This window comes from Protomyctophum bolini (assembly GCF_963924005.1).
Source record: "Protomyctophum bolini genome assembly, chromosome: 22".
NCBI classification, from domain to species: Eukaryota; Metazoa; Chordata; class Actinopteri; order Myctophiformes; family Myctophidae; genus Protomyctophum; species Protomyctophum bolini.
This window is the reverse complement of record NC_137883.1, coordinates 5949943-5977185: the sequence shown is the minus strand read 5'-3', so window position 1 is coordinate 5977185 and position 27243 is coordinate 5949943. Positions and strand designations below refer to the sequence as shown.

The 27243-nt window shown below is 42.9% G+C and overlaps 1 protein-coding gene across 1 annotated transcript; it reads right to left on the bottom strand.

Annotated features, from left to right (window-relative positions):
- Positions 1-5626: 5626 nt before the first annotated feature.
- LOC308309593 (phospholipid-transporting ATPase ID-like) lies at positions 5627-26005 on the bottom strand (the record flags this gene model as incomplete). The annotated part of the gene is made up of 22 exons (XM_080755503.1): positions 5627-5893; positions 6785-6868; positions 7620-7843; positions 8578-8761; positions 9335-9485; positions 10033-10138; positions 10843-10954; positions 11336-11500; positions 13084-13199; positions 14390-14578; positions 15565-15730; positions 15887-15930; positions 16427-16635; positions 17258-17451; positions 18658-18746; positions 19556-19714; positions 20315-20351; positions 22153-22225; positions 22518-22579; positions 24622-24735; positions 25450-25508; positions 25951-26005. The coding sequence occupies 22 exons, from the start codon at positions 26003-26005 to the stop codon at positions 5627-5629; spliced, it is 2859 nt and encodes a 952-aa protein (XP_080611629.1).
- Between the last annotated feature and the right edge of the window lie 1238 nt (positions 26006-27243).

The window sequence follows — 27243 nt, the reverse complement described above, 5'->3', positions numbered from 1 at the left end:
ATGAGTGGGGAGTCAATGGAGGCTATTGCAACTCTAGATTCATCCCATTATTTTAAAAAATCTAGAGTTGTAAATTGCGGCTACCAATAGGCCCACAGTAGCCTATGTATTTCTTTTGGAAATATTCAGTATTAGTGTGTAAAAAGAACAAAATCTTAATTTTAAATGTAACTTGAACTGCAGTATAGGGGGAAATCATTCACCAAATAATTAATCTCTGCCCAGCTACTAGTTTATCCTTGATCCTACCTAGTAGGACTAAATGTGGATCCTGGTTGTTGTGATAAAGCAAAATTAGCAAAGACCAAAGTCTGATTTCAGTAAATAAGCACAATACACTATGAAACGAAATTGTTGCGAAGTTTATAAAAACTAAAACTAAAAAAAAACAATATTGAGAGAGGACGATTAATTTCAAGTCATACTACAATTTAGTAAAGTATTCCGTAAAGTAAAGTAGACAGCATAAGTGCATTGTATGTAGTCATAGCACGTCATAGTACATATGTATAGTATAGTAGTATAGATGTATAGTTTATATGTATAGTTTCATTATATAGATATTCCACTGTTACCTTCTTAGCTTACGCATGTTTCATGATAAATGTTTTTATGTGAAGTATTCACATGCTTTTTTGTTCTTGCTTAATGTAAGTCGCTCTGGATTAAGAGCGTCTGCTAAATGCCTAAATTGTAAATTGTAAATTGTATTCCACTGTTACGTATGTTTCATGATAAATGCTTTTTATGTGATGTATTCCCATGCTTTTTTGTTCTTGCTTAATGTAAATTACTCTGGATTAAGTCTGCTAAATGCCTAAATTGTAAAGTATGAATCCCAAGATGGTTTTCAGAGCAAAAATAAAAGAACATTTTGACAATGATATAAGAAGTTCATCATATACAGTGCATCAATATAAACTACAATCACTGGCCCCTTTGCCTAATTCCAACACTAACAGGTCACTTGGGCATTCAGAGAAATAGTATAAAAGGCATCCTTTGTTTTGAAGTCTGTGGTAGTGTTGGCATCATTATGGGATCAGCCACCGCAATCAGGTGATAAACAAAAATAAAATAAAAATCAGGTCTCCGAGTCAAATAAATCTCATAACATCTAAGTGTGTCCAGGCCCAGGGGCTAGTAATTTTCACAGTGACTTCCTGTATGCACATGCGTCCATTAAAAAATAATAAGCAGTTAAATCAAAGATAGTTTTACAGGGTTGTCTCGGACGCCAGACATCCAGGCAACAGGCTTACATTCATTCAACCGACTCGGGCTGTGTTCCCGTTAATTATACCAGTAGTGCTCCTCTGGTGGTACCAGAAACTTCCTGAACATGACAAAGGTGCGCGCGCGTGTGTGTGTGTGTGTGCGTGTGTGTGTGTGTGTGTGTGTGTGTGTGCGCGCGCGTGGAGGGGAGTTTTGTTGTTGCGGCTTTGTGCCGAGCACTGCCAACGATGCGTTCACGGATCACAACAAACTAAACGGTGGCAACGCAGTGGCTTAAAATGGAACTATAGAAGTGTAAGGAGAATATTTTGACAAGCAGCAGCTGCACGTACAGTAGAAACAGTGGCGGGACGTCTCGTAGTCAAACGGACTTACAGCACTATATATATATTGCTCCAGTGGAATGAGTCGACATCCCGGCCGGTGTTGAGGTCCCAGCACAAATGAGTGCCGTTCAAATCTCCCTCCTGTGTGAATAGGATGGGATAGGTTAGGTGTATATACGCTACTGTATTTGTTTGAAGTATTTTAACGTCATAATGGTGGTATACCCGGAGAGCCAAATATTTTCTAGGGTGGTACTTGGTGAAAAAAGGTTGAGAACCACTGCCATTATGCCAAACAAGCAAGGGTGCCGCTTGATAGGTCTCTCATTTTGAAGCCCCCAACAAAAACATCCCCCCTAAGGCCTCATTCACACCTAAGGCCTCGTTCACACCTAAAAGACACCTGTCTTGTCTGTGTTGTGTGTCTTGTCCGTGTTTAATGCCCCCCCCCCCCCCCCCCCCCCAATGCATTTCCAATGGAAGTCTCACATGTTTTGACCAAACATTTTTGTTTGATGGCTGTGTTCTGCCCGCCTCTCCCCCCCATCAAACAAAAATGTTTGGTCAAACCACGTGACTTCCATCGGAAATGCATTGGGGTGGCCATTAAACGCTGACAACACAGACACAAGACGGGTGTTTTTTAGGTGTGAGTGAGGCCTATAAGCCCTCACCCCTTTCCTAAGTGCTTTGCGCCGGTTCTTCGTGCTCCTCTGCGATGGTGCGGTAGTGCTGCGGCTGGCTCTGGGAGAGAGGGGAGTCCGTGTGGGTGAACAGTGCCGGCCGCGTCTTCTGAGGTCGCCTCATCAGGAACCGCGAGGACGTCACCAGCTCGCCGTAGCCCTGCGTGTGGGAGAAGGCGTAACCCGACCGGCGCGTGCTGATCCGTCGGACAGGGATTCTGCGAGGAGCCGGCGCCGGTATGGCCTCCCTTTGTACCTTGTACCTCACCTATACAGAGGGATTGGGCAGAGATTATTGTTATAGTTTAACCCATTCTGACCTGAGATCAGATTCTAAAAATGTCTTCTTTTCTGCATACTGACAGTTTTCCTTCGATTTTTCAAAAATAGCAGATCTGCTATTTTTCAATAGCTAAAGCACAACGTAATGCTGATAAGCTTGCTTTGATTGATTGGTCAGCTGCCGTATTTTCCCTATAGGGAATATACACTGCGTGAAAAGAGTTAACGGGCAATTATGGGCACTGTATTTTGCCCTCAAATTTAGCAGGCATATACAGTTAATATACAGTAATATACAGGTGTGATGGTACAATTCGGGAGTTTTACCAGAGTTTGTTGGAAGGTTTAACGGGAGTTTCCTGTAATATACACATCCGTATATATACACTTTTTGCGCAGTGATACACTGTAGCAGCTGACCAATCAGGGCAACCTAAAGCCATATTTTCCCTAGAGCAAAGCTGACCAATCAGCATGGTTGCTGCAGACATATATCCAGGTAAAAAATAAAATTCTCAGCAGCAAGGGTTATAGTTGCTCAGAGGAGAAAGAGAGGAGAAACAGCTCATAAAACCGGTTCGTCTAATGGCGAGGCCGGGCTGTGGTCAATGGTTTAATAAAGTGGTCAGTTCACTCACCTTGTCATTGATGGTTGGTGACAGCTGAATGAGCACAAAGCGATAGGCCACCACAGGGAGAGCACAGAGTGTGGAGGTGAGCAGAATTGTCAGCCACACGTTCGGTTGGTTCAAAGAGTTTGCAGCCGTACCTATGATGTTCACCAAGAAGCATGGATAACGGATCAGGTGGGTTAGCCTCGATGTCTCCGTCGTATTTTATTATCAGATCACAACGCATCGCAAACATGTAGAGATCAGCTATTGTTTTGTTTTTTTGGGTAAAATATTCAAAATGTTTAACCACATAACATACAGCAGGGTTCCCCAATTAATTTACCTCGAGGGCCATATTTTGACTATAGGGTACCAGGCTGGGGGCCGAGGTCTTGCCCTGCAAATTCATTTTCAGGGCAAATGGCCTATTGGGGAACCCTGGCATACAGTAAGAAGTCCTGATGGTACTGTTCAAAGATTCTTGAAACTATTTACCACCTCTATGATATATACGTGCTAGGCGTAATTGTTTTGATTTATGCACTCTATAGTCTAGTGGAAAGTTCCACCTGGATATGGACTCTTAAGATCCATAAACACCTCCCGAAGGTGTTTGCTTACACAGTACAGACAAGCGTTGTCTACTATTTAGGGCAAGTAGTTTCTCAAAGTGGGTGCCGTGACACGTGCGCCGTGACACAAGCCCCAAGGGTGCCTCGGAATACTATATTTGTACTATATACAATATTTTGAATAACCACTTCTAGACTTAGTATAAAACAGACCCGAGTTGCACTGTACTTGGTGAGTTCTTTTTCAATCTACACCAAATCTCTCACCAAACATTTGCAGATCTGCAACCATAACCCCTAACCCACAATGCGGCGTGAGATTGGCTATTTTCGGTTGACATTCTCTAAAGTTTTCCTCGTGACATACGTACTGTCTCCACTAGTCCCTTCCTAACATTTTAGTCTAGTTTTTATTTGTTGACGAAATTGTCAGTATATTTAGTCCTAGTTTTAGTCATCAGAGCTTAGTTTTCATTTAGTTTCCATTTAGTTTTCGCGAGTGGAAAAAGGTACGTCGACGAACATTTTTCGTCCTAGCTTTAGTCGACAAAATAAACACTGGTTAAAACACAGTTTAATTTAGTTGAAATAAGTTGTACATTGGGCCATATGTGCCACTCACCTATGAAGGGAAAAGTGGAGGTGAAGATGAAGAACATTCCGTTGCTGTACATGGTGAACGTGATGGCGAAGTAAGCAGACAGACTGCCCCACACAAAGAACTGGTTCACCGCTGTCCAATAGTGGGTGTCCAGGCACAGCTTTAAGAAGCAAGACACACACATACATACAAGCTATCTTGACATTCTTGAGTGACACACATGCAGTATACCAGTGGTCAAACATGTTGTGTCAATATATGTATTTGGCAGAAAACCTGCCCCCTTTGAAGTGATTTCGTGTGATTTGTGTGTCTCCCTATTAAGAGAATTCTTGTTTTTGTTTGATTGTTTTAGACATTTTCATGCTTTAGTCAGATAGTTACATTACAGGGAGAGAGAGAGAGAGGTGGGGAAGGACCAAGCAGCAAAGAGCCTCAGAGCAGATTTGAAATGACATCATTTAAAAAAAAAAACGGCAAATGGACTTTGACACAAAAAAACCTTCGCTTGTTTCCATTGTGGTCCACCTTGTAACATGAAACTATACTCAAACATATACTGTACAGACAAAACAACCATGAAACAAATTAAAAAATAATCCTTATACACAAGGCTGGGAGCTATACATATAGGACAAGAGGTACCCTGAGAGAAGAGTCCGACCAGAGCATGGGAGATGTCCAGCACGACCATGCCGCAGTACTTATGCCTATGAGTGCACCTCACGTCTGATGTAATCAGTCAAGTACAACGGACAATGTGTCAGTGGAGTGAGATTTTCCGAAGCCTGACTGACATACAGTAAGTAGGCTACTGAACCTTAACACTCTTTCAGCGCCACCTGGTGGTCACCAGTTTAGGCTTTGAGTGCCAATTCTCCCATTATAAAGAAAGAAAGAATTTGCAATTCTATTATGCACGCAGAGCTACCAACCTGTACACATTTTGTGTACCAACAACCACGCAATTCTAGGTGTCTATACGCCTAGAATTGTGTGGTTGGTACACAAAATGTGTGCAGGTTGGTAGCTCTGTGCATGTAATGTGCATGTCATCACCTGTACACCAGATTAGAGGAATTTTCAAAATATGAAAAAAAAAAAAAACCAAAGGGAAGACGTCTTGACGCCCGTGGCATCCATTACTTAATAGGACGTCTTGACGTTTATGGCTGCTAAACGGTTGTTTAATAGCATGCGCTCCACAAGGTGGGCCAACCCAAAAGTATTGGAAACCGGAAGTACTCCAGTAGCAAGTATAAAAGCACCTGGGAAACGTGTACTCGAGTCACCGCCACTGCCGCTCAAACGTCTAAACGGTCAGTCCTCTCACCTGGATGCTGACGGCGATGAGCAGACACGTCTGGGCCAGCAGGGCGAAGGACTGGTAGTCCACGATGTCCTTGCCGTCGTCCCGGACCGTGTCGCGCATGGTCGCCCAGGGGATGAAGAAGAGGACGAGGGAGCTGTAGGCGCTGTGCATCATGCAGCGGACGAAGGCCTTCTTGCTGAAGTACTGGTTGAGCTGCCCGGGAACGTAGAGCTGGGGATACTGGAAGCTCCACCGGTCGTTCACGTCCTGCAAAGTGGTCAGATAGATTGGGGAGGGGAGGGAAGGAGGGGGTGGGGGGGGGGCAGAAAGATACAGAGAGAGTGAGGGGATGGTCCATGGGATAGAAAGGCCAAGAGATTCATCAGGTCCGGGCGGAATGATCATTTCGCCCTGGTGAAGACCCTCCGAGGTCGAAGCATCTTGACAATTGCCTTTTAATAAACAAAGGCTGTTCCTCTTTTTTGTGTCCAGATTGTCTGTTGTTTTTCACATCAAATTCAATGTTGATTTAACTCTGACAATAAAGAAATGCGTCCATAAAAAAAAAAGAGAGGCCAAGAGAGACATATGAGAACAAAGGATAGACAGAAGTGAGAAGATGAACAGAGTAATATACATGTATATTGTTCTGTATGTATATATATATATTTTTTATACCAGCTCAGTGGCCTTGTAAGTAGAGTGTCCGCCCTGAGACTGGGAGGTCGGGGTTCGATCCCCGGCCGGGTCATACCAACGACTCTAAAAATGGGACCCGGTGTCTCCCTGCTTGGCACTCAGCATCAAGGGTTGCATTGGGGGTAAGTCCCTGCGACATACTAGCGTCATGTCCAGGGGGTGTACTTGTATATCAAGCTGCCTCACGCTACAGAAACAGAAGATAGGCTCCTGCCCCCTATGGGCCTCATGGCTCGGCAAGGCTACTTAGTTATGTTCTTCTTTAGAGAATATACATTACACAAAACATTACCACTAGTACAGTATACAGTCTGTAGACTGTAGACTCTACACACAATATGCCGTACACACTAACAGAAACAGAGAAATTATACTGTCATTGTATTTGGGACACAAAGTGTCCAGAATACTTTTGCAATTCTTACAGTTGTATAACACAATGTTTCTTTCTTGGCTTACCTGGTCAAAGAGACTCATACCAAGGACAGGGAGAGCCGTGTAAACCAAATTGTACAATGTGATGAACCACTCGTCATATACAGTCTGCATTTAAGAAAAGAAAGGTGTAGGGACACACACACACACACACGCACGCACACACACACACACACACACACACACACACACACACACACACACAGTAAAAGTCAGTGTTTTTTTTTTAAATAAATGCAACCCGTCTTTTCACCATTGCCTATTACTACTTGTTTTAGGTTATATCTTATAATATTACTCTACTAATATCCTATGTAGTTACCATTTCTAATTTATATTGTGATGAAGGTTTATTGATAGGACAGTGAAAACCAGCTATCCCAATAAGTATCACAAGGCAGCTTACACCCTGAATTTAACCCATTCTGGGCGGGAACCCCTTTTGATGTTTTAAGCATTATGTTACACTTTAGCTATTGAAAAATAGCAGATCTACAAGCTCATAGCCGTAGGTCTGCTATTTTTGAAAAATCGTGAAAATGTGGCGCAAATCTTTGAATATATAATCTTTCAGAGCGAGCGTTTTTTTTTACTCAAATCTTTGCTTCTGGGGGGAGGCGGGTCCCTGGAAGAACATATTTTCAGATATGGGTCGGTGGCCAATTACATATCATTTTTGGGGTCCTTGACGTGAAATATTGAGCACCACTGATACAGCAAACATTTCAGAAAAAGAGAACATTTCCGACGTCAGGCCTATAAATGGGTCATCTCGTTCCAGCCGTTTCTAATGTTGGGATCGTCTCCCCCCGTCGTGATCATAAAGCACACGATCGCGTGTCGACCTCTCTGCACTCACCTGAGCGGAGAACCCACAGAAGAAGGCGTACCAGAAGTGCACGAAGGTGAACGTGAAGTTCTTGTAGAAGAAGTAGCGCAGGAAGTTGCACATGCGCAGATAGGACCAGCGCCCGTGCACCAGCAGGAGGCGCTGCAGGTACCGGAACTGGGCAAAGGAGAAGTCACTGGAGAGCACCGCCTGCATGCCCTCTTGACCGCTGATGCCCACACCTATGTGGGCCGCTGTGGGGGGGGGGGGGCAATAAGTAGATGGTGTTGCTGTTGTGTAGAAAGACACCTTGCATCTCCAATTCTCCATATTTCAATTGTTTTTTTGGTGAATGAATGCACTACAAACTTTTTCATGACGTCCAAATTGACACCAATGAGACCCATTTGGAAAAGACATGCCCCCCCCCCCCCATAAGAGAAGATTTCGACAGCTCTAGCAGTGATTCTAAACCATTTCAAAGACCCCCAGTTTGACATGCATTAGTCTCTATACGGACCCCCATTCAATGTCATTTCTATCTCTGGGACCCCCGATTTATATTGTAAAATCAACGTTAATTTAACTATGAGAGTGGACAAATGGAACCAAAACCCGTTATAGGGTCCATTTGGTTCCATTTGTACACTCTCAGAGTTACAGACCCATGAGGGTCCAATTGGTTCCAAACTATCATTTAGCTATGGGGTACCCCCTGGAACTCCCTCGAGGACCCCTGGGGGGGTCCCCGGACCCCACTTTGGGTGCAACCAGTGCACTACTTCATTGTAGTTCAAATTGTTGTCTCCATCTGTTACTGCAATGAATGTCACTGAAACAAATTCCAATCAACTCTGTTGACATGGCAATAAATAATCTTGAATCTTGAATCTAGAAGAGTGTTGTGCAAAAGCGGATCTATTGTAATGTGTAATGTATAATAGACAGAAGCCCCTCCAAACACGTTCTTATGTTAAACCCCGCTTACCTTTTATCATGCTTACGTCGTTGGCCCCGTCGCCGATGGCCAAGGTGACCGCCTGCTTGTACTTCTTCACCAGCTCGACGACCTGGGCCTTCTGCAGAGGGGTGACCCTGCAGCAGATCACCGTCTGACACATGCAGGCCGTCCTCAGCAGTTCCACCTGCAGGTCTTTTTGCAGAGCGTAGGCCTGGTGTGTGAGACATGGTGGGAAAAGGGGGGGGGGGACTGCGCGTTAGGGCCGATTCATACTCCTATTTTAGAGCCGAATAAAAGTCGGTTCGGCTCTGTAGAGCCTACAATGTGACGTCATTTGAGGTTCGGGGGGGGGGGGGGGGGGGTATACCGTCCTAAAGTCGTCTCTTCGGTGCTACTGAAAATTTATGACGAGCCGAAATCATTTCGGCACTACAGCGGTAAAATAGGAGTATGAATCGGGCCTTAAGTCCGACATCCCGCTATAGTCCGACATACGCGTGGCGTGGGCCACATTTAGACCTGAGGACGATTCTACAAAATGCCTTCTAAATTCAGTTTTCTGTCAGCGGTTCTCAAGCGTTTTAATGTCGAGGACCCCCAAAAATATATGGAATTGGCCGCCGACCCACAACAATGGAAAAATGTTGTTCCAGGGAACCCCCCCCCCCCCCCAAGAAGCAATTTCTTTTTGTTAAAAACTCTCTAACACTCTCTAACACTCGTTAGAGAGGCAGGTGATTCTCGTTCAGTGATTCTGACTGTGACCAGGTCACTGTGACCTTACCAGGCTGTGTCCATTGATGACCAGGGCATACTCGCCCTCCACCTGCTCGTCCTCCACCCTCTGTTGCTTGCTGCGCCAGAACAGACCCGCACGACTCGTGACCACGTGTGGCTGATCGGGTGCATCCGGACACATCTTCCGTCTTGCGTTCCTTAACACATAGCAAAGGACCGGTGTGTTATTAGAACCCATTTAGGCCCGACGTCGACATTTAAAAAATGTCTTCTAAAATCCTGACAGTTTTCTGAAAAACCTGATGTTTCAGTTAAAAACGTTTATTTTCCATATTCTACCATATTTTTCACGATTATTCAAAAATAGCAGATCTACAAGCTCGCAGTGCGGCACTCGGTGCCACTAATGTTACTAGAAACGTCAAGGAATGCAGGCACAGGACTCCAGTCACTAAAACAACATAATGCATGGCTCCAAAAGTACATCATAAGAGTGTGTAAAGAGTAAACATAATCATCATACTCCTTAATCCTTATGTTTACGCAGGCTTTGTAGCCGAAACACGTCCCTTGTTGGCTACTTATTACTTAATAATCATGGACAGAACGTGAGTGCTGGCAGTGGCTATCATTTCTTATAATATGCCCTTAGAAGCCCTCCTTTTCCTTACAAATTTCATACACAAATTGGTTTCTTAATTTAGCCTTTTATCATTTAAATTCAAAGACATAAACATAACTTACTCTAGTTCTTCTTTCACTGCCTGAGGAGTGTTGGCAGCCACAATGAACACGTCGTTCATTTTCTCCCTCAGCAAGTTGCACGAGTAGCCAATGTTCTCTGCCGTCTCTGTCTCAAAAACACAACGAACATATATTAGGCATGTAACGATACACTCAACTCACGATACGTATCACGATATGAGGTTCACAATACGATTTTTCACGATATTTAACATTTTTCCAGACAAATGACAGAAAAATCTTTTTTTTATGATTTATTTTTCTAAATATATTTTTTATCCCACGATTTTGTAACCCATTTTTCACCCCTGTGTCAATCATCTAATGTGATCCTGGGCTCTACACACCCTCCGCCAACCTGGGGAGAGCAACGGACTTAACTCATGCTTCCTTCATGCTTGAGTGTCCAAGTTGCTCCTTTACACCTGACAGGGGGGAGTTTCCCTGGTTGGACGTACAGTATAGCGCGTGGAAGGAACACGTTATTCCAACCAGTTCCTTTCCCCTCCATCAGGGGGAGGCAGTTTAGAGACCAGGATTATGATTCATCTCCCCCCCCAGTTTCCTCAATCAAAAAAAATATTTAACTACATTGCAAAAGTACATTTTCATGTAAAATTACTTAATTTCTACTACTGAAAGTGACTGATATATTGATATACGATATATCGTTACATGCCTAGAATAAACCTTATCCCGTTTACGACAACAATATGTACTGCATGTAAAAAAAAAAATATATATATAGATTAGATGAGATGTAGCACCGGTACCACGTTATGTGCGTAAAAAATAAATCTCTGTACCAACCCTGTTTATCGCCAGTCAGCACCCAGATTTTGATGTCGGCTTTGGCTAGCTGCTCTATAGTCTGTGGAACTCCGTCTTGGAGCTTGTCCTCCACAGCACTGGATCCCAGCAACTAGATTAGACAGATTTAGGGGGTTCAACAGTTAATCAAACTAACAATTGACTTTAACCCATTCTGACCGGGAACCCATTTTGGTGTTTGCATCATGTTATGCTTTAGCTATTGAAAAATAGCAGATCTACAAGCTCATAGCGCGCCACCGAGTGGCGCGCTACGAGCTTGTAGGTCTGCTATTTATTGAAAAATCGAAGAACGACTGACATTTTTAGAATCTGATCTCAGGTCAGAATGGGTTAATCCGACCAGTGTGTTTCCAGTGGAAACCTCGTATGAATCTGATCTCAGGTCAGAATGGGTTAAATCCATTCATCCCTCCTTTTATATCCTGTTAGCTATACAGCATAGATAGACGTGTCCGTGTGGGAACCCAACCATCAGGTCTTTTTCAATCTCTTCGTAGAGTTCGTCCAGCATCTCCTCTCGTCCGTCCATGGCAGTGCTGGCCTCATGGTGGCGCCGTCCCCAGTCTTCTACATAGGCGTTGTCCAAGTCCTTGTATGCCAGGACCAATGTACGCAGACCATCACCAGCGTACTCCTGTTGAGGCGAGGCCAGACGGAAGCAAATTAAAACACACACTTGACGCGCGTGTGTGTACACAGTACACAATTGTCAGGACTCATGAGGCTTAAGAAGTTCTTCATTATTTCTCAGCAGCAGGTGGTCCCCAAGTCCAAGGAGGTTAAGAACTAATTGTGTGTAAATAAGACAGATTTTACAGAAATTATTATTATTATTAATATCTACCTGCCTCTCTCTCTCTCTCTCTCCCTCGCCTTCTATTTTACCATCTCGCTTTCTTTTAAGACATACAAAAAAGCATATTATGGAGTATTGCTGTATAGGTCCTGATCCTACTTAATCTTACCTGAACCCACCCGACCCACACAGGTCAACCCGTTATGGGTTCACCTGTGCATTACTAACTAACAAACTCATTGCAGATTGAAATAACAACATTTAATGTCACTTAAAATGCATTATATAGCCTACAGCCCTACACTGCACAAAAGTGACCTGTTGTAACAGTAAAGTAAAGTAATAATGAAACAAGAAACACCACTGCTAGTAATAATATATTTTTTAATGAATTATATGTGTCACTCACATTGAGGTGACTAGTGGTAAGTGAATAGATAATGTGTCACTCACATTGAGGTGACTAGTGGTAAGTGAATAGATAATGTGTCACTCACATTGAGGTGACTAGTGGTAAGTAAATAGATAATATGTCACTCACATTGAGGTGACTAGTGGTAAGTAAATAGATAATGTGTCACTCACATTGAGGTGACTAGTGGTAAGTAAATAGATAATGTGTCACTCACATTGAGGTGACTAGTGGTAAGTAAATAGATAATGTGTCACTCACATTGAGGTGACTAGTGGTAAGTAAATAGATAATGTGTCACTCACATTGAGGTGACTAGTGGTAAGTGAATAGATAATGTGTCACTCACATTGAGGTGACTAGTAGTAAGTGAATAGATAATGTGTCACTCACATTGAGATGACTAGTGGTAAGTAAATAGATAATGTGTCACTCACATTGAGGTGACTAGTGGTAAGTGAATAGATAATGTGTCACTCACATTGAGGTGACTAGTGGTAAGTGAATAGATAATGTGTCACTCACATTGAGGTGACTAGTGGTAAGTAAATAGATAATGTGTCACTCACATTGAGGTGACTAGTGGTAAGTAAATAGATAATGTGTCACTCACATTGAGGTGACTAGTGGTAAGTAAATAGATAATGTGTCACTCACATTGAGGTGACTAGTGGTAAGTGAATAGATAATGTGTCACTCACATTGAGGTGACTAGTGGTAAGTGAATAGATAATGTGTCACTCACATTGAGGTGACTAGTGGTAAGTGAATAGATAATGTGTCACTCACATTGAGGTGACTAGTGGTAAGTAAATAGATAATGTGTCACTCACATTGAGGTGACTAGTGGTAAGTAAATAGATAATGTGTCACTCACATTGAGGTGACTAGTGGTAAGTGAATAGATAATGTGTCACTCACATTGAGGTGACTAGTGGTAAGTGAATAGATAATGTGTCACTCACATTGAGGTGACTAGTGGTAAGTGAATAGATAATGTGTCACTCACATTGAGGTGACTAGTGGTAAGCTCCATCAGCTTCTTGCAGGATGGGTGAAGTCTCTCATAGATAATCGTGTCTGCTCCCTTGCAGTACAGAGTCAGCTTACCTTCAGGGTTTCGGACTGAACAAACACATGGAGGGACATAGCATTTTTCACATGTACATAAACTCTCTCTGTGCACGGGGGGGGGGGGGGGGGGGGGGGTCTTTGCACACACTACCAGCCTATAGCGTGTAATGTAGTCTACCAGAAAAATTGAAATATCTGCTTCAATAAACGTTAGAATTCTGGCTATTGGTACCCGTGTTACACCAAAAACACCCCCCCCATCTCTCTTCCCATTTCTGTCCCTCCATAAAATATATAAAATAAAGGTGAAAGCCACAAAAATAAAACATTGAAAAAAAGAATTAGAGGTCTAGTATATATATATATATATATATATATATATATACTAGATATTTGTGTCAAAGAATTTGTCATCATGTCTATTTGCCCTATATTGCTTCGACCGAAATAGCCCGCCAATTTGCTCGACGTACATTCTCCATTCATTGTCAATGGCATTTCATTTTTGTGTTAGGACACAAATCTACACTACTGCTGAATATAGGAGGGGCTATAGCGCTCCTCAAAAAAGGGGGAAAACATGCACAGTTTGGGACTTTGACTTTGACCGAGCGGTTTTGAAGGAGTCTAGGGATTCACATTACTTAAAGGCTGTTGGTATAGATCTACTGTAATTGGAAGAAAAAAATAAGGCAGTATTTCCAACAAATTGCCATGAGATTATGTCACCTGGGGGACGCCCGCTGGCCAAGTGGTCCAGAGGCATGCCACATAATATGCTTTGGCCCGACAGCGGGTTGCGTGTTCGAGTCGTGTTCGACCTTTGCTGCGTGTCTCTCCCTTTCTCTCCCTCCCTCTTAGTTGATACTATTAAAAAAAGGCTGAACAAGCCTTGGTGTAACCTGGGTGTAACTACTGTAATAAACAGTCTCCCACACAAACCAACCTTTTACGAGTGACCCTGCCACCCTCTCGCCTCACGGGAGCGACAGGACTTGCGTGTACAGTACGTCAAGGGGTCGCAGCTAGAATTCGATAGATCCAATTAATTAGCCCTTCACTAAGTCCCACCCCAACCCATCCTTGTCCAATAGGCACGTCAGCAGCGAAGAAAGCTTGACCTGCATATAGCAACCGTTGCTAAACTATTTGGATTGGCATTGGACAATCGCTTTTTGGGGTGCACGGGATTTAGTGAAGGGCTATTTCTGGTGCGTATAGAACACGCATTTTTCTCTCACCTATGACGGACATCCTTTTGCGGACATTGTTGAAGTCCAGCACGGCCAGCAGGTCGTAGGTCACCTCCTTCCCCATTTCCATCGCCACGATGGTCTCTGGCGTGCGCGAGCGAAAGACAAAGCCAAAGTTCCTCGCCGCGGTCACGAGGGCACCCTCGTCAGGAGACTGGGCCTGATAGTACAGTTCTCCTGCAACGGGGGAGGAAAAGGTTGAGGAAGGGAATGAAATGTCAATGATGTACAATATGTAAAAATGGGGAGAGGGGTCTAGGAGACAAAGGAAAAACAAAACATGGATGAATAAAGTAAATGACACTATATCAGTGGCTCTCACACTACTTCATGTCAAGGACCCCAAAAATGACATGTAATTGGCCGCCGACCCCCCATCTCAAAATATGTTGTTCCAGGGACCCCCCCCCCAGAAGCAAAGACTTGAGTTAAAAACATTCGCTCTGAAAGAATATACACTCAAAGATCTGCGCCACGTTTTCACGATTTTTCAAAAATAGCAGACCTATACTGTACAAGCTCAAGATCTGCTATTTTCCAATAGCTAAAGTACAACATGATGCTTAAAACACAAAAAGGCGTTCCCGCTTTGAATGGGATGAAAACAAACCGGTACAGTTGAGATTTACCAACGTTGATGTATCCAGTTGAAAGTGACATAGAGAAAGGAAGAGAGCTGCACTCTAGTGACGTCTGTAAGGTGTTCCAAGTGTGCGGAACAGAGCAATTGAAAGCAGGTTTTCCAGATGTATAGTGGAGGCATTATGGTATTATGGTCTCAAGCATCAAATAACCTTGAGAGCGTGTATGATAAGAAATAGTTTTCCATTGTAAAAGAGAGTTTTTCTCTCATTAGCAGGCAACAGTGCAGCACTGTCTCGCTCTCTCTCTCTGTTTCTGGCACAACAGCGCCCCTACTGGTACTCATACTGGTGCTCATTAACCAACACATAGGTGAACACGGACATTGCTGTTCCCTGGAGGGGTTGCACCACTCAAAAAAGGCATGCTGATTTGACCACATTCTACGTAATGGTCTCGTTTGACCATTCAGATTAAGCTTGCTCAGAAATGATGTCTGTTGGATAATGGATTATATAGCCTGAATGGGTAGAGAGGCCATCTAGGAATCAGAATGTTCATAATACCTGCACTGTACCTACCTTCTTTCTTCTCCTCAGACATGACGGTGTGGCACAGGGCCAGCAGGCGAAAGAACGCCTGGACGTGGAGGTTTCCGCCTCTCACCGCCTCCACCAGGCTGTGGTCGTGAAAAACGAACTTGGGGTCGGCCAGCTTGTTCCAGGAGAAATCCACTTTCTCCGTCTTCTGCAGACGAGAAGAGGTGAGCAGAAACGTATAGTTACTCTTACACACGGACACTTATCATACGACAATGTATAACATAGGCCATTTTGTGTTCGTTTTGTTTTTGAAAAATGATACGATACGTTTCTCTCAGAGTAATTCCGTCCGTCCCCTCACCTCTGTAATTTCCACCCTTTGTCGAGAAAAGTCGAACAACTCCCCTGGATAACGGATGAAAAGAAAAAAGATGGCCAGAGACCCAAATGTTCAATCAAAATGGTCCAATGTTGTGGTTCACAATATTCCACGCAATTCATTTGCACAACTGCTGTTATGCAGCCATGCAAATCACAACTTTCACACTTTCATGTGAAAGCCAATGAGTACTTAATGGCGTCAATATCAGCAGAGGGCGCTAAGTCCACGGGTTCATGAATTGTAATTGAAAAAAAAAAAAAAAGCAAATCACCCCCGGCCGTTCCACTCATATGGATATGAAGAATCTACTGAGGCTAATGTTACACTGCTGCAGAATTAGTTACATTTTCGCCAGAAACAGACCGTATCAAATACGAGGGACTGACTGTCATAAACGATACATAGTATGTTTGAAAGGTGTTGAAAGACATTCACATACAGTGTAGAAGTGGTTAAAGAAAACGATGGTTTATTTAACAAATCACCCCCCCCCCCCCCTGATAATGTTAGTTAGTATACCGTATGACGTTCCATCGATGGAACACTTGTTGAAGGTCATGATGTTCTGAGTGAGGGTGCCCGTCTTGTCACTGAAGATGTATTTGATCTGTCCCAGCTCTTCGTTCAGGGTGGTGGTCCTGGCCTGGGCGGCCGTGTCGTTCTTGGGGTAGTACATCTTCCGGTCCCAGTCGATGTAGAAGCTGTTGCCCAGACGTATGATCTCCACACTAGAACGACCCACAGACAACACACGTGTTTAGATTGAGACTGAGGCAAACGGATCATGTAGAATGATGCACAGACAGACAGACAGACAGACAGACAGACAGACAGACAGACAGACAGACAGACAGACAGACAGACAGACAGACAGACAGACAGACAGACAGAACGTGCGGTGACGTTTTCGTCGACTATCCTTTTTTTCACTGACGACAACTAAAGGGAAACTAAATGAAAACGAAGCTATGACGACTGAAACTATATGAGACTAAATATACTGACAATTTCGTCGACAAATAAAAACTAAGACTAAAATGTGGGAATATAGTGGACGAGAGATCCAGTATTCTCAAGTCATTTTACACTTGGGCTATTTTCAGCGCGTGTAAAAAAGCAGTCATTACGACGGCATCAAGGCCCGCCAAAATACATTTTAGTCGACTAAATCAACTGTAGATTTAGTCGACTAAAACTAGCCTCAACACTACAACATTCCGGGTGACTAAAATGCGACTGAAACTAAATGAAAACTATTGAAGAGACTTAAAAAAACCAAAAACTAAAATACAAAATTTGCTGCCAAAAAAACAACAACAGCAGCAGCGATTAGAGTGTCGTTCTCTATACCTGACATATAGAGATATGGGGACGACGGTGTTGAGGATGATGACGTAGGACCAGAAGGAGAGGAAGGCGGAGAAGCCGGCGCCAATGTCGTCGGGCCGCGGGAGGAACGCCGTGAACACGGAGCCCTCCCTCACCTCCCAGATGGCGTTGCCGATGGCCAGGATGGTGCACATGCTGGCCAGGAAGCCAAAGATCTAGAGGAGGAGGAGGAGGAGGAGGAGAAGGGAAGAATAATAATGATAATAGTAATGATAATAATAATAATGATGTGCAGTGGTCGAAAAAAGTACTCAATTCTTTTACTTAAGTAAAAGTGCCAATGCTGCAATTTCTTAGCTACTTCGTTACAAGTCAAAGTACGGACTTGAAAATGTACTTGAGTAAAGGTGCAAAGGTATCGGCATCAAAATGTCTTTATAGCCGGGGCGGCGGTGGCTCAGGGGTAGAGTGCCTGGATGGGAACCGCAAGGTTGCCAGTTCGAACCCGGGCTCCCCCAGAGTTACTGTCGAAGTGTCCTTGAGCAAGACACTGAACCCCTAATTGCTCCCGATGTGCTAGTTGGTGCCTTGCATGGTTTCCGCTGCCATCGGTGTATGAATGGGTGAATGTAATGCACAATCTATGTAAAGCGCCTTGGATAAAGGCGCTATATAAATGCACCATTTACCATTTAGAACAAGTTCAAAATGTGTAGAAAATCTATTGAAAAGAGCCGATCTACAAGCTCTCAATGCGTCGCGCTTTTCAAATGGCCAAAATGTACTGTATAGGGTTGAAGTGGTTATATGTATGTTGTCTAATCGCCAAAGTAACTCAAGTTTTCAAATAATTGTAGCGGAGTAAAAGTACAAATCTTGGCTCCGAGATGTAGTGGAGTAGAAGTAAAAGTACTGGAAATTGGAGTACAAATAAATACCTCAAAATTGTACTCAAGTACAGTACTTAAGCAAAAGTACTTAATGACTTTCCACCACGGATAATGTGATTACGCTACTCATGTGTATTCAGTCACAGTGCCGTTTCACTCAAGATAAATGAAGTTTCTTTCCACTCCATGTCTGTCTCTGTCTATATGAAGTTAAAGTTGTCTGGCTTGTCTCCGAGTCCGTCTGGACAAAAATGCCCCGTACTGTACTGTACAGTATATGGACCGGACATGCCCAAAGCCAGTGAAAAATGTTCTGTTGTTGGTCAACTATTGACGTCAGCGCAAATGAGCGTTTCTGTTGTGTGTGAGTGTGACGTCAGTTGAGAGGCAGAGGGAGGGAGAGTGAGAGAGACAGTACACACACACACACACTCACACACAGGTAACATTTTCTGCTTTGATATTGCGTGCTCATGTGCGTGCATGTGTGCGCGTGCGTGCGTGTCTGTTGGGCAGATGTGTCAGACTTACACACAACACAAGCACATTCATTAAGTGATCGATGCTGGTCCTCTTGAACGTCGTCTTTCCACAGTTCTGCATCAGCTTGGTGTCTGGACCTGGAGAGGGGGAAATACATACGCTTCCATGTCATATACTATACTAAAGTATCATTTAAAAATACAGGGCATAAAAGGTTACAGTATTTAGATAATTAAAATATACAAAGAACATGTCTAACGATGCCATGACACATCGGTCTCCAAGTTGTACTACGTGAATGCGCCCACTTTATAAACAACAGTGAGTTAGTTAGTTTCAGTGTGATTTCATGTTGTACATGAGCCTAAATCCAAGTTATCCAAGTTATTTATGAACATATACCGTAACAAGAAGAAAATAAAGTGCCAGACCGGTGCATACGTTTACCAACGAGTGGTTCCTTAATTATAAACTAGCGGTAATAACGTTCAGCTTTTGTCAGATGTCAGAAGAAGGGGTTCCAAGTAGGGCTTTCAATTCTAGTGATTTCTACTAGTCGACTAGTTGCCTAGTTTACTAGTTGACTAGTAGACCTAAACTAGTCGACTAGGCCTACCTATTATGTAAAAATAAATAAAAAATAAATAGTTGTAGGCTACATTTAAAAACGGTGTACATTGGCGACTATAACTAGCTGATCTTGAGGCCTACAAAAAATAATCTTATCAAATAGTCAACTAGTACCAACAAGGTGGACTGGTGGATTTACTAGTCGACTAGTTGCTTAACCCATTCAGGCCTGACGTCGAAAGTTTTCTAAATCATGACATTTTTTGGAAAGACATTTTCGGCACATTTTAACGACCTACAAGTTCATATATAGCGCGCCACTCGGTGGCGCGCTATATACGTCAGTTCCATCCGTCACAAAGTTTTCGTGCGTCACCTCCGAAAACCACCAGGCCATAGCACCAGCCCGTGTTCCTCAGAGTGCATCCTCTGAGCAGAATCTTGTCGTTGTCCAAGGAGTATGCTTCTCCGTCCAGCGTCAGCGTCCCCTTGTATTTGTCCAGGTGGTTGTTGGGAGCCTCGCACCGCACCTCACCTGGTTCACACAGGTGAGTCACATCACGTCGTTAAAACAGAGGGGATAAAATACACAAGAGAGAGAGGGGGGGGGGGGGGGAGTTGCACCACTCAGTTTTTTTTATAGAGTGACAGACAGTAGACTGACAGGAAATGGGGAGAGACATGCAGTAAAGGCCGTCGGGATCGGGAGTCGAACCCGCGGCACACTGCCAGACTTGGACTACCGGCCAAGGTGCCCGGACCGCTGAGCCACGGCCCCAGGCCTCATCAGTCTTGAGAGACTATTCAACAGGTGACCAAATATTGCATGTTTAAGGTATAGCTTTTATAGGTTTAGACTAGAAGATTAGCCTTAATCAAACCAAAATATTATATAAGTATCTTTTTTCTTTACCTCTCCTGGCTCTTACCGTTGAAGTTGGCTAGTGCCTCAATGCTGTTGCCCATCTCTCCAGTGACGGTCAGGGCCTGCTTCACCTTTAGGTTGGTCTCCCTGTGTGTGTGTGTGTGTGTGGGGGGGGGGGGGAGGGAGGGGGGCGACAAGAGGCCATGATGTGACTTGCAGTGGCGTGCACAGACATTTAGAGGGGCAGGTGCTCAAGTGAAAAAAGGGCACCTTGTGCAGCACGTGGAACCATGCCGGTTGCCTTACACTGCGCAAAAAGCATGGAATACGGATGTGTATATTACAGGAAACTCCCGTTAAACTTTCCAACAAATCCCGGTAAACTCCAGAATTGTATACCATCACATCTGTATATTACCGTATATTAACTGTATATGCCTGCTAAACTTGAGGTTTACGGGCAAATCTAGGGCCTAAATAATGTTTTTTTTTAATCAAAAATTGATCAATGTCACCATGGTCCACATACTGTAAAAAAAAAAAAAAGAAGAAAAAAAAAAGGGGAGGGGGGTTCTCCAAAAGGGCACATTGCTGTCCAGAGAAAAAAGGGCAGGGGGTGCTCTAGCACCCCCTAGTGGCCTAGTGTCTATCTGTGCACGCCACTGGTGACTTGACTTGGAGACCGGTCACAAATTACTTGAGACTTGTATGTTGGACTTGAACAGAGATACTTAGAACACCTCTTTACAGGCCCATCATAACCATTGGGCAGAAACCTCCATATTTTAAGACTTTAATGTCCTAATTCATCATTTGTCTTGTGCAAAAGTAGTGAAAATATATCTTTTAAGCTCACTACTACACGTCGTGATGTGACACATTATGACCTCGTAGATAGAAAGGATAGATAGGAAAGTTAAAGTGCTTTTGTGGATTCACAAAAGCTTGTGAATAAATAACTACATTGGATCCACAACGTTTTTGGACGTTTTTTTTGGAAGGTCAATAATATAATTTAGTATACTTGTAATTGCTAAAAGGAAGGACATACAGTAAATACATTACCCATCTAATTCAGCAGTTTCAATGTAAACCAGATTGAGAGGCTCACTGCTGGACAGCAGAAGAAGATCGGCCTAGAGAATATAAAGCATTATACAATAAAGAAAATAAGAACACATTTAGGCATTAGCGTGCATCTCATTCTCACCCGATTCTAAATGCCCTTACTGTATATCGTTGCTATCAGGCAGAAGCATTGTATCTCCGTAAGGCTGGGTGTAAACAGTGTTATTTCTGTCGCTGTAGATTATGCTTATATTATACATTTTATTGTCCCCATTGGGGACTTTTTATGATTAGCATTTGATTAGATTTTTGAGTGGCGAAACCACTCCCTTACGGAGCTATGTGGGTGGGTGGCTGGGTGTCTGGGTGGGTATGAGCACAAAAACAGCATGGTTGTTTTTCCACCAACTGTGCGCAACCTAACACACACACACAAACACACACGCATGTATTAACTGTATATATGATGCTTTCGGGTGTGCCAGTACAGTACAGTGACAGTACAATACAGTACAGTAGACTGAGTAGAGGGTACAGTAGAGGGACCGCCACACGATAACAGTCATTTCTCACCACTCACTTCACACGGGTGTGATTTTCAAGATACAACAGCCGGCTGACACAGAACACCACAAAATAACAAATTGCCAAAAAAAGAACAGACATTTACTCAACCGCAAGTGGCACAATCAAATAACAGAAAATAAAAAAGGGAGGGAGGAGGGAGGCTATGCTAAACATGAAAATAGAAAATAGAACCACATGTGATTCAATGCTGATGCTACCATCTCTAAAACATCATCAAAACCAATGTATAGGTATAGCACAACCTGTATTATAATAACAACAATACAAACGATATCTGAATTTATGCCACTTGTAAAATGCAGCTTCATGTGCAAGCACATAATTGCCTCAAGTAAAAGCACTTTTAAAAAGTTGGTAATGTCGGAACAGGAAGAAAAGACCGTATGTGTATTTAAATCTACGCAATTTTAACCATGGCATTTTACGTCAGTTCCATTTGTCCATAGACTTACTGTGACAAATTGGTTGTTCTCCAGTTTGATGATGTCTCCGACTTGAACGTTCATCCATTTTTCACTGCTCATCCTGGTGAATTACAAAGACATGAACATATAACGTTTAAAATGATAATACAATACAAAATTATGTGTCTCGTATGCGTGTCAGACAGGTCCTTTAAATTACGATAATTTAGATTTCACCATGGTGAATGAAGTTCTTCCGGTTGAATGTTTAAAGAGAATTGAATTACTTGGGACAGACATGCATTTTCTTTTGGTGGTCAAACCTATATAACCAAAGAGATTTGATTCACGAGAGACAAGGCCTGACGGGCCAGCCAGACGTTTGTTCTTGTGGGCAAGAAGAAGTGACTTACTCTCCATTGATGAGGACGTCCACCTTGCGATTATTTACCTGCCGGTCACTCTTGTGTCTGTTCTGTTAGGTTGGGAGAGCAGAGGAAGGAGAACAAACCATTTGATACAGAAGGTCTATTATCTATTAGTAGATCACAAAGGCTGTGCAGGTAGACCACGCATGGCCCTAAAATACAAAATCTATCACTTGAATTAAGGTGACTTGACTGATTGACATAAAAAAGGGCCTGCCAGCTCAAACCCACTGTTTTCAAGAGTGTTGCACACAAATGTCAGTACGCGTTACAGAGTTATATACAAGAAAACCTACCCAATTCTATTTCTCCTCTCCATTTCCTGTTCCCATAGTGTGTCTTACTGTATATGTAACTATTTCCAGCAAAGGGATAGTACTTATTTTGGTCAGTAGATCTGGTTGAGCTCATTGAAAGTAGCTCTCTAAGTAAAAAAAAAAGTGTGGGCACCCCACCCCCTGGTATAGAGTCTATACACAACAAGCACAGTGACAGCATAGAGAGGCGCTCGGCCAAACCGAATGCATGTTCTTGTTGTGTTTTTGTTTTATACTGCAATCATGTTTACTGGATATTCTATATCTCATGTACAATGTTTCATTATAATTTATATAGGTAGAGGCCTCGTATAAGCCCCTTGGGCTTTTTTGCCTCAGCCTAGCACTTTACCCTTCTTATATGTATATGTTCACTGTGTTGTTTTTATACTGTGCTGAATAAATAAATACAAATACAAATACAGCAGTGGATTCTCACACCTATATATACTCTCCACGGCGGTGGACCTCTTACTTTATTACCCTGTGCCACCACGAGCGCCTTATAATACTTTTCTAATGTCGTGATCATTCTACACAGCCTCATTTAATGTTCAGCCACGATAGAAAAAATATGGACACCGTGTGTAGTAGAACTCACGATGTCATCGTTGGCGTCCTTGATTGCCGTCATGGACAACACCAGCAGCAGAGGAACGACCGTGGTGAACCAGGAGAGAGAGGAGATCGCTGGGATGACCTGTGGTCAGAGCGCGTGCACCACACACACACACACACACACACACACACACACACACACACACAACACAGTAAGTTCATAACCTACAATAATGTCTGTTAAGTACATACATTTTAACCGTAAACTATATCAGAGTATACATACTGTACTCTCCATGATACAAAATCAATGTAACGCTCACACAGGGTAATGTATTACGCATAATGCAAAGTAGAACATTTCAACAGAATTATACCTTCATACATTAGTATTTGTTTTTACCAGCTGCTGTGTAACAGCTGAGCTGGTCTGTGATCGATCACTTTGTCTTTCACTTACTATAGCAAGCTTTTTAGCAAAAGGCCGATGCACACCTCAAGAGTCTATAGTGACGGGTGCGTAGGGCAATAAAGCATACTTAAAAAGGTTATCTTTGAAGAACAAGTCTGTCCTGATGAAGGTCGAATAGACCGAAACGTTGACCAATAAAGAGCAACATTTTTGGCAAGTTTCTGGCAGTGTGCGGGACCCTTCTTTGTTCTTCAAAGATAACCTTTTCACGTACTGTACTAGCAAGCGATCGTTCTCATTGGCTGCCATTATTGCCTGCCTCGTCTCTACTAGGCAACCAGGCACCGTTTGCCTCTAGCCAACCTCTCAGCCATGGGATGCTAGCAATCAACAGAACGGCATGACTCTGTCTCAGCCATGGGATGCTAGCAACATCCGACACTAACTTTTAAGAAACTTAAGAAAGTCACAGCGAGCGCTGCCGGTGATACGAACGGGTAACGAGGCGGCCAAGGGGTCCAAGTACTTTTTAACATCGGGGTGCAGTACTTAGTTTAGACAGTTTTTGGTTTAGACTAGTCATTGGTTAGACCAGTCATTAGTCCTACAACTATACAACCTATCGTGCAAACCAAGGGATAACAGGCACGGCACACGCACGCACGCACGCACGCACGCGACTTGATCAAAACTTACATTCATAGCACAATTCAGTTGAGATACTGTACAACAAGGCAGCTGGTAATTAATTGACGTTCATCAATTTCTTGTTTTAAAGCCAGATAGGTGAAAACGGTCTAACCTGAAGGATGAGGAGGCAAAAGAAGTAGGCATTGGCGAGTCGCTGGAGCTGCTCGAAGAGGTTCAGTGGCAGGAAGTTGAAAACGTTGTATTTGGAGGTCTTGATGGCATTGTCCTGAGAAAGAGAGCAACGCCTCGTTTGTACAGTGCATTGTCATAAAACGGTCCCCCGTGCACTGAACATAGCACAGCTACAAGCTTGTGCGCTAGCTAGAGGCTTAATTAAGCGTAGTGGGTCAAACAATGTTGAGCAGCTGTGCAATAACATCCACTATACACTGTAGTGTATATATCACTGTAGTGTGTATATGACAACAATCAGTGAGTGGTGACTGGTGAGATAATTATGTATATAAGCAGCATACCAGTTCAGAAAAGCATTTCCCGGCCCCCCAGCCCCGTTTGAATGTATGTTCACTGAACTGAACTGAACTGTATTTTTATCTTTATTTTTTTATCTATTACATTGTTGTTGTTTTTATATTGTATCTTTGAATATGCTTTCGACTGTGGGTTCTTGATTTGCTGTGGCGCATCTTAAATGCATAACGCATGTAGGCCTGGGTAAAGCCACTCCCCCTGCTGGACAACATTTCAGAATGCAAATCTGGCGAGGGGGTTTCAAAATCCTATTGTTATGTCTATCCGAATCACATAGACCTACACTATCTATCTCATTGGTTTTATTCTGTTATTCTGTTTTTTTTATTCTAATAAAGTTGTCCTTTTTCTTGTACCCCCCCCCCCCCCCCCCCCCTGGCCCCAACACATGTAAAGCGTCGTTGAGTCCCAGATATTATTATTATAATTATTATTATTTTTCACTCACAGCATACTGGTAGGACAAGTTGAAGGGTCTGTCATTGGCTCGTAGGAACCTCTCCGTCTCTATAAAGAGACAACGCGCAATACACAATTATCACCACGTATAGCAAAAGTACAGAAATGTTTCTTGGTTAAGTATAGAGATTTATAACATAATGGATAACGTATGGTTTGCTTCAAACAATCAAGGGCATGCGTGTGACATCATCATACCCGGAAGTTATGCGGGAATGCCCACTGAGTGGCAAAAAAAAACTACTCATTCACAGCCCATACATCCAAACAGAAAAAAGTCCCATTTGATTGCATTAAATGACTTTAAACATTAAATTCACTTTGTCACTCGATCTGCCATTCACTTTATGCCTTGCGCATACCCTCTATACAGTGGAGCAGGGAACAGTACTCATATTGTGGGCATGCTATCTGCCTACACATCAAAAAAGGTAAAAGTATAATCCTATATATAGGCCTACAAACTAAGACACTTTGCCTGGGATCTCACCTTGCACCTTCTCCCCACCACACAACTGACCAATGGATGACACTAGTGAGCCCATCTTCAGCTGTATGATCACATATTACATCTAGAGGGGAAGAGAAAGATTTGGGAAACATTGCTGATAAACACATACGCCTCGTGAGGAAACAGGACATTGTGGTAAAGGAAGAGGAACCAGCACATGGAGGAAGCACAGACGGGTGTGCCTTTTGGCCCCCCGAGGACGATTCTACAAATGTCTCCTAAATCCTGACAGTTTTCTGAAAAACTGCATGTTTCTAGGTCAGTCGTTCTCAAACATTTTAATGTCAAGGACCCCCAAGATTACGTGTAATTGACCGCCGACCCCCATCTGAAAATATGTTGTTCCAGGGACCTCCCAGAAGCAAAGATTTGAGTTAAAAACGTCGGCTCTGAAAGAATATATATTCAGAGATTTGCGCCACATTTTCACGATTTTTCAAAAATAGCAGCTATGAGCTAGTAGATATGAGCTAGTAGATCTGCTATTTTTCAATAGCTAAAGTATAACGTAATGCTTAAAACACCAAAAGGGGTTCCCGCCCAAAATGGGCTAAAATAAATGAAGATGTCCGCAGCAGGAGGAAGTAAAAATGACTTGTGAGTTTTCTTTCAAAAATATCGAAAAACATTTAGCATTTCTGCTACATGAGATTGCCTTCAGTGGTGGGACCACCCTGGGAAAGCCTAGAATAGATGACATATGATTCCTCATTGGATTCACTAATTCAATTCAGCTTCAGCAGAGGTGATATCGAGAGGCAAGTGTCTTTTTGGCATTTTGTTGTCTTTTAACTAGGACAAACATAATATCGTTTTTTTCTGCTGCTGCGGTTGGAAAGAATGACAAATAAAGCAATCTTGAAACTAGATGTTAGTCTCGACCTCTACTGGTCTACATACCAGAAGTGTGTCGGAGCCAAAGAAAGGTACCAGTACTTGAATTAAAATTAAAGTGCCTTTTTTTTTTCTTTTTTAACACCAGTGGTGATCTGTTCTATAGTACTCTGCATGGACATCGATCTATCTAGCCACTCCTTTCTCAACCTTTTGTACCCCAGTGATAATCCACACGATCATAGGAGGAAGATAGTACTGACCCTGAACATTAGACTCCGTATTTCCGTATTTACTGTAGGTTTCATCGAGTCCATAGATTCTCATTTACTCTCAGAATGTACGTATAGACAAGAGAATAATAAAGAAGTATCAAAGTCAGAATGAAAACATGATTGCATTTGGTTCCAATTGAGTTGTTACACGAGTTTGAAATGA